The sequence below is a fragment of the Cucurbita maxima genome, unplaced genomic scaffold (genome assembly GCF_002738345.1).
Source record: "Cucurbita maxima cultivar Rimu unplaced genomic scaffold, Cmax_1.0 Cma_Scf00007, whole genome shotgun sequence".
NCBI classification, from domain to species: Eukaryota; Viridiplantae; Streptophyta; class Magnoliopsida; order Cucurbitales; family Cucurbitaceae; genus Cucurbita; species Cucurbita maxima.
Window position 1 is genome coordinate 3274712 of NW_019272023.1, and position 8973 is coordinate 3283684.

Genomic DNA, 8973 nt, shown 5'->3' on the forward strand with positions numbered 1-8973 from the left:
GGTTTTTTTTTTTTTTTTTTTTTTTTTTCATCACATGGGAGAGTTATTCAAATCTCACATGGGATGGCAATTGAATTAAAGATTTAATTTTAGCACAAAGAACATGTGATGAAAAAGGAAAATGAATGGCTCATAACAAAATATGTCCATTTGTTTTCAATAACTTTCTTATAAAAGATAATGCATGAAACAACAAACTTCTCATTTAGGGTTTCTTTGAATAACAAGTTGGATGCTAAAGTTGATGAGTTTGGTACTCTCTCTATATTGCAACCTCCCATTATTATCCTTTCTGCCTAACTTTTTCTACCTAATGTTTTCTCATCTTTTATATATATATATCTATATATTTTCTCGTTCTTTTAAGTTTTAGGTCGGGCGGTGATGATTCAGCATGATATCATAGTGAGAGATTGTTCGGGTTCAAATTCTTGCAACTTCATGTTTATTTGGACATTTTGTAACACAAATTAATTTCGTAATCGACCCGTAAGTTTAAAATTCTGGGTTTAAGAACGATTTAACTATTTTGAAAGAATTCGTTCGTGAGATCCCACATCGGTTGAAATGGGGAACGGGGTGTGGAAACCTCCCCTAGCGCGTTTTAAAAACTTTGAGAACAAGCTCAAATAGAACCACATCTATTAGTAGTAGGCTTTCATTAATATTTTTATTATTAATTTTTCTAAAGCTACTTATAGAAATACATATTTTTTCCGAGCCTAACTCTAAACGAACTAAATGCGATGAAAAAGTTTCAAAGGTTCAAATTCCGAGAGAAATAAGTTAGAAAACGATCATGTCAGTAATTATAGTACGATAGTCATGTTAAATTTTTCCTAATATATATTACAAACTTTTCCATACTCCTTACCTAATCATTTTAACCTTAAAAAAACCTTAGATTTCAATGGAAAATTACATATTATCTTTTTATAATTAAAACTTTATAATAACGACGAAATGATAGCTCCAATCACAAAAACCCGATCAAATGATAACAAAACGCAACAAAGTTAACAATTCATCGTGCAAAAATCTCAGCACTATTGACCTTATGTTCGTAAAACAGAAATGGCGAACGACCAAACCACAACTATTATGACACCGACGGGTGAGTGTTTTATTAAAGAAAAATATTGAATGAAAGAAGGATGAGCGTGTTTACGAACGTACTCGACATGTGATAATATGTTAAAATGAGTGGATGTGAATGTGGGGAATGACATGTGAAAGACTTATAATTTGCTTAAGTGAGCAATGCAAGAGTTAGGTTCACGTCGATCTCTGAAGGCTGCATGGCCATGCACGAGAATGGGTTATGTATTTATGCAAAAGATGAAGAGGAAAAAGGCTTCATTTGCTTGACAATAATTATGTGTATGGCTACGTGTCAATTTCTTGTGGCTTTAGTTTGGTTAACAATTATAAGCTTCATTTAATAGAAAAGAAAAAAAGAAAAGCAATTGTTTTCAAAGTTATTTTAATAATTATTTGGTAATAAATAAATTAGTATATTTTCGTTTATGTCGTCTCGATCGTTGATATAGAGCCAGATATCTCGATAACTATTCGATCTTGTTGAGTGGTGTTAAGTGTCACGGTTATGCCTATCCAAGGTGTGTTGCTTGTGGTCGCATGTCGGACGTCCTAGTCACGTGTTGTCTATAGCGGCTTTCCCATTCCAAACCCCTTTTACTTGCTTTCATACTAGATAGACTTTTACTACTGTTGTCATATCAATATGCAGGTGTATGACCGAGATGTCTATACCCGCCAGAGCTAAAATGTCTCAAAATGTACTATAGAAGGATATGACTAATTGTCAATTCCTCCTACCTCGGTTGTATGTTATCAAAGTTGTTGTTGTGGTGGCTCATTCACTTTTAGCCTATAATATTACTTTCTTTAAAATTATTTTCAACCTATTTTCTCTCACATTTTTTAAAATATTTCTCTCAAAAGTGACTCGAGCCTCGAGCATATGCTGATATTGCCCACGAAATCTGAATTTCACACAACTGACTTATTTGCTAGGTTAGAACAAGTGTCGTACAATCATTATCCCGCTGGTGTAAGAGGCCATGATGACATCATCTGCTGCAAGTTTATAGTCTTATTAATAATAAAATATAATTTTATATATAATTGGCAAATAATTTTTCAGAAGTTTTGAACATATCGGAGATCTATTAGATAGATTTGTGTATCTGAAAGTTTAAGCCAGACAGTTTTTAAACCTTCGAGAACTTTTTAGACACAAACTTAAAAGTCGATGAATTAAAATTGTAATTTAACCTAAAAACGATAAAATAATTAAATAAATAGTATAATATCTAGGATAAAATAATACTTGTATATATATATATATATAAAGAGAGTATGCAAATTTTTAAACACAAAGCCATATATATGCCTTAGTCTAATTATATATATGGAAAAATACACATGTTTTTTTCCAAACTATATATAGAAAACCCTAATGATATTGAACCAAAATAAATAAATATTTTAAATTCAAATATCATCAAATTATTTAATTTCATCTATTCAGCATTGAGAAGCTGCATAGACCAGAGATCCTCCATGCTCCAATAATTGTCGTTGACATTATCAGTTGGCGGCAAAGGCATTGAGAAGGCATCCATGTTTTGGGAGTATGTCGGAGGAGAATAGGTTTCCATTGGATCCATTGTGTATGAAACTTGGCAGCTACTTGAACTTGCAGCTTGTTCATTCATTATCTCATGAGATAATGCAATATTTGTGGTGTTTTGTAGAGTGGGGAACCCATGGGCTTGCTTTATGTGCTTTTGGATTCTCGTCCTCCAGTAATTCTTTATTTCGTTATCGGTTCTCCCGGGAAGATGTTTTGCTATTTTCGACCACCTGCGCATATTTAAAGAGAATGTCATCATAAATGAATGCATATCTAAACCTCTGATTAATTAACTTCGAAAGGACTCTAAACCCTGATTGATTAACCTCGAGAGGACTCTAGACCCTGATTGATTAACCTCGAGAGAGAACTCTAAACCCTAAGTAATCTCGAGATTTGATAGATTTGACCTGAAAAACTCGAGCATGGTAAAAGGATAGAACTGATAGGGAACATGACAACATAGGACAACAAGAATAATCATGAACAACCAAGAGACAAGAATAGATGGAAATCAAAATATGTGTTTAGACCACATGTTTGAATAGAGATGAAATGAAATGCATTTTGAGCCATGAAAATTTAAGGTAGTTATTTAATTTAAATTTAAATTTAAATTTATTTTCATGTGCTTAATATTTGTGGGTTAAATTTGATTGGTCATGTTCTATGGCTGAAAATTAAGCTCCTCCACATACAACTTCTTGTATTTAAAGGATTCTTAACATCCCAATATTTTGAAAGGATTTGTAGCTTACAACACAATGCTGCATCACAGGTAGAGTTCTTCATAAATCAATAATCAAAATTTTCAATTTTTTTCTCGACTACATATCTCGATCTTTCTGTATTATTTTATCATTCAAGATATAAGTTTTCAACGGTATATAAAATATTTTCTTGCATTTTTTTCTCTATTATTATTTTAGCAATATAAAAGGGTAGAGCCATATATATATATATATATATATATGTTTATTTATTTATTTTGTAAAAGGGATTTGGGTGATATAAAGACAAAGAAAATGGGGGCTGTTAAAATAATTATGTTTTTTAATTTAAATTTGTTTTTGCTGATGAAAAAAAGGAATATCCATGTGGGTTAAGTGCTGTGGGTTTAGCTGAAAAAGGAAAGCTTTTATTACAAAATGTCTTCTCTTTTCTCTCTCCTTTCATATTTTGCTTTTCTTATATTCCCACCAGCTGTAATTATAACTCTTTTTTTTTTTTTCCTTCAAATATTTTTCTATAATTTAATTTAATTTCCTTCTTTTTTTTTCAAAATATTTCTCTATTTATTTTATTTAATATTTTTATGCATGTGTATATTAGATATGTATATTAGTCATATTATTCAATGGTAAACCCACCATTTTTTTAAAAAAAAAAAATTAAATCTCATTGTTTAATATTAATATGCTTGCTTTTATTTTTAAATGAGTACGATTTAAAAACCAAAAGCTTACTCATTTTTTTAATAATAATAATAATAAAAAACTAGTTATATATATATATATATATATATATATATATTAACGATAACACTGGAAAATTAAGGAAAATAATAAATATAATAGAAGAAAATAAAATATTTTTAACAAAAATATGAAATGAGTGTGTAAATTTATACCATGAAAAATAAAATATTATTTTATAAAAGAGAAGAAAAAAAAATTTAAATCAAATTTATTATATATCCCATGCAAAATCGTCTCTCTTTTTTCTGTTTGAATTTTCTGATGATGGAAAATTTAAATAAATAAAATTCAATCAAAACGTGCAGAAATATATATATATATATGTATATATATATATATGCATATATACACATATACACACACACACACACACACATATATATATATATATATATATATATATATATATATATATATATAGGAAAATAAGAATTTTGGTGGCCATGAATCTAAGCGTGTTGTAAAATCTTTTTTGTGGCCATGAAAGGCTCAAAGAATTCTTCATGCCAAACCCTTCCCTTCCTCCTACGAAACCTTTAAAAGGAGGTTCCAAAATCTGAGTCCAATCCCGGCCACGGGCCGAGGATCGGAGGAAAGAAAACATCGCTATATCTTCCTTTTCCTCGAAAAAAGTCGTCTTATTTTGATATCTCAACATGGTAACATTTCATTTCCTTACGTCGGGTTAAGATATATATATGTGTTGAATTTAATATTTTCGTGGGATGTTATATTAAAAAAAAAACTTACTTGTTTCCCCATTTTGCATGCAATTCCATGATGAGAAGTTGTTCCTCAGGGGTTATATTGCCTCGTCGGACGTCAGGACGGAGGTAGTTCAACCAGCGAAGTCGACAGCTCTTTCCAGTACGTTTCAGACCTAAAACAACGTTTCGCTTCAATAAAGCATTTCGATAAGAGAAAATTAGGGTTTCTCTCGAGAAAGAGAAAGTAGGATTATTACCCGCAGATTTAGCAAGAGAGTTCCAAACACCTTCACCATGATTGGCTATGTAGTTGATGAGAGTCAAATCTTCTTCCATAGTCCATGGCCCCTTTCGAACCTCCACATCTTGGACTGAGTTGCATGCCTGCGTATCCATTTTTCTTCTTCTTCTTCTTCTATCTCCTCAACTAGAGAGAGAGAAATATGGACGAGAGAGAAAGAAAGAGATGAAGAGCAAAGAATATAATGGAGGTGGCTAGGGTTTTATAGACAATCCATATAACATTATGGATATTAACATTTTTAAGTTTATGTTAGCTAATATTTTCATTTCTCTCTTATATTTATAATAATGATGTCATATATCTTAAATACTTTTAATAACATAAACTTACATTTTATAATTAACTAATTACAAATAAAATAAAAAAAAGAATATTCTGTTTTCGTGTCTATTGAGATATTTGAATTTTTAGAAAATTATATCTAATAAGACTCTAAACTTTGAAAATAAATTGAATTAGAGTATTTTTGCATGGAAAAAAGAATTTGGAGCTTTAATGGGTACGTGTAGGTTTTTTTTTTTTTTAAATTAATTATTTATTTTATTAATATAGATAATAAAATAAAATAGATTTTTTTTTTTTTTTTGGTAAAGATTTGCACGTGAGTCAAAAAAATCACACGTGTGGGAAAGGGAGAAATTAGGGTTTAAAAAGGCAGATGCATTGATATTGGTGTGAAATAGCCGTAGGAATTTTAATAATAATTGAATTCTTGTACGCATTTTCCTTTCTCTTTATTACATTATTTTAATTTTAAAGGGCAAAAACAAATAAATTCCGTAACTCAAAATAACGTGGCTTTTTTATCATATTATTGAGAATGAATTTCCAAAAAATATTAATTTTAATTTATATTGAAATATATAATAATTTGAAATAAAGAATATAATTTTTATGCTCATTAATTTTAATTTAAAAAAGAAAAGGGCAGAATGCAGGCTTTACTCTAATTATAGAATAATTTAGGGTAAAAGTGAGATTTAATAATTCCATTAGATAAGATTAGAGTTGACACTTCTTTTGGAAAAGCCTTTTAAGATGTTGATGTGTTGGTCATGATATTGACAGTCACAGTAATTTTTTTTTCACTCTATATATATATATATTTTTTTTTTTTTTTTTTGAATTAATACACAATGCTCGGGATCCATCATTTATAGCTACGTTTTTTTATCTGTTTTATGATGAAGTTGTGAGAGTTATGAAAAGAAATCTCAAGCTCCTGTGTGTTTATGTCTTGTGAGATCTCATATTGGTTGGAGAGCAGAACGAAACATCCCTCATAAACGTGTGAAAATCTCTCTCTAGTAGACGCATTTTAAAACCGTAAGATTGACGGCGATATGTAACAGACAATATCGGCTAGCGGTAGGCTTGGATAAAATCTCAATTTCCATTCCTTATTTTTTTATTTTTTATTTTTTATTTCAACTATTAGGAGTAAAATTTTGGTTTTTAACTATTAAATTTTGTTTTATACTATTAGTTTTACCATTTTTTAATATATTTTTTTTAATGCATGATTCACTCGGTAATTATTGAATTGAAAATGTTTTCACCATAAATGAAATTATACAATAATTATTTACCCTCTCTAGAATAATTACTCCAATAAAAATCACATCTTTTTAGTAAACAGAATTTTACTAAAAACAGTAAAAATAATTGGACAAAAACATTTCAAACTTTGAATTCTCCATCTTAGACAATAAGACAATAAAAGAGAAAAAGAAAAATTCCTTCCTTTTTCTAATGAGTTTTCAAGAAATTTGAACCGGAGACTGTTTATGGTACAATGATGCCTAGTACTAATTGTGAGAGTGAAATTGACAACACGTAACCAAGGGGGAGAGCGGGGAGAACTCGAAAGTAAAAAGCGCATTAGGATTTCTTTCGTTTTCAATCGTACATCAAATTATTTTCAAGATTCACGAATAACGAGCCACTCTTTATCTCTACAAAAGTATGTTATTGTCAAGTAAAAATGACACGACATGTTTGAAAGACCTCGTACAAATAACGATATAGTTGAAGATTGTTGATAGTGTTAAGTCATGTAAAGCTATATTTGCATCTGCCCGAGTAACTTTGACGGTTCTCAGTATCATTAGGTTGGTTGAATCTCGAGAAAAGAAAATATTTGTAAAGGAAAGAAAATGAAACGGAGAAAATTAGAATTAGGTTTGATGGGGGTAAGTGAGATCCACACATTTTGGGGTGAGAGGAAATGAAATAAAAAGTCCAAATGCAAGAAGATGAAAGGCATGATGTTGGGTTTAGTCTAAAATACTAAAGAATCTAAATTAAAAGACAATTTCCTAACTTATTTAAATTCAAACAACTATTAGCCACTCATTTATCAAAATATTAATTTTAAATGCTTTTTTTTTTCAAACAAATAATTACATTACATAATTTTTAAGGAAAAAAGTACTTTTATAGAAGCTAAAAAAGAGAAAAAGAAAGAAAACTCTTCTTTAAACACTTAAAAAAGTGTTTGTTTTTCAAATTTGATAATTAAAAAACAAATATTAGGTTAATTGAAATTGAGTTTTGAAAACGGAAACAAAACCCGCATTTCAAAAGTACACAAATCAAAGTGTAGAGTCGAGAACAGTGATTTTCTACTTAAAAACTTTTTAGGAATGATATTCGTTCTCATTAATATAAGATTCCAAGAACGAAAAAAAAGGCATAATTAGAAGACAAATACACGAAGAATCACATGGGTTTACCATAAAGAATTGATTGGAAGGAAACAACTTAAAAGAGTGTAATCCTTACTTGAAATAGTAACAAAATTGTAATGTTGTTCCAAGTAATGAAAGTTGGAAGGAAAGCCCAATGCTTTGAGGGCTAAGCTAATTGAAGATTAGTGGCCACCAATTCTGTTCTCCCTTTTTTCCTTTTTAAAATTAATTTAAAATAAGTGATGGGTTTTATTGGTAGAAAAAGAAAAGAAAGAAAAAAGGGGGGAAAAATCTCAACCACATAAATCATGTGGTTAACAAGTGATTAAGGCATCTTTAAATATGAACAAAATTTAATAGACAATCCCATATCATGTGTTAAGCATGCTCTTGTTTTACCCTTTTTGGGGCTTATAATTAATTGCTTTACACCATTCACATGGCTCCCAAATTCCTACCCTTCTAACAAAACATTCCTAATCCATTACCTTTTTGCCATCTCACTAACGTATTTATACCACCCTAAGTTCCATTCTAAGGAATGAATGGGTTTTTTTAAAACGCTTACGGCGGGCATGGCATCTGGTTATTGGTTGTCTAACGCAAAAAATCATTTTTCTCTTTTGACTACTCTAACCTCGTCGTTCGTTCCCTCGATCAACATGGTTTACCATCCGAACATTGTGAAGTTCTTTTTAAGAAGGAAACTCAATTAACCGAAACATGCACAAGATCATAATCAAAAGACTACGGAAAATAATAAAGGATGAATACAAAGAGTCTCATTCCGGGTTTAAAACAAAATATTGTTTTCTATGATGGTTAAATTATAAATTTTATAGTTTGGAGAAAGTTAAAATTTAATTCCTATATAGATGGAAGGTTAAAACTAAATCTCTGTAGTATGAAAAAACACTAATGAATAGTTTCTACCGTGTGAGAGCTTATGAAAAAAAAAATGTAGACTATGTATGAGGCTTTATGGAATCATAAAGATAAAATTCGAACTTCTAAACTCAGTACTAAATCCAATGGTTTTGATTGGCACATCAACTCAGATACGTATTCTCGATCAAAAGACTCGAATCTTCAACCCCAACTTGTTGAACTTACCAAAAAAAAAAAAAAAAAAAAA

General features: G+C 29.8%; 1 protein-coding gene and 1 long non-coding RNA gene across 2 annotated transcripts; one reads left to right on the forward strand and one right to left on the reverse strand.

Annotated features, from left to right (window-relative positions):
• Positions 1–2337: 2337 nt before the first annotated feature.
• On the reverse strand, positions 2338–5304 carry LOC111481836 (myb-related protein 305-like). The gene is made up of 3 exons (XM_023127412.1): positions 5102–5304; positions 4888–5017; positions 2338–2889 (listed from the first exon to the last, which is right to left on the reverse strand). Exons 1-3 carry the CDS (start codon positions 5238–5240, stop codon positions 2547–2549), a joined length of 612 nt encoding a protein of 203 aa, XP_022983180.1. The 5' UTR covers positions 5241–5304; the 3' UTR covers positions 2338–2546.
• LOC111481838 lies at positions 2903–5088 on the forward strand. Its single transcript, XR_002718113.1, has 2 exons — positions 2903–3437; positions 4926–5088. It is a non-coding gene; the product is annotated as an uncharacterized LOC111481838 (long non-coding RNA).
• Positions 5305–8973: the final 3669 nt, after the last annotated feature.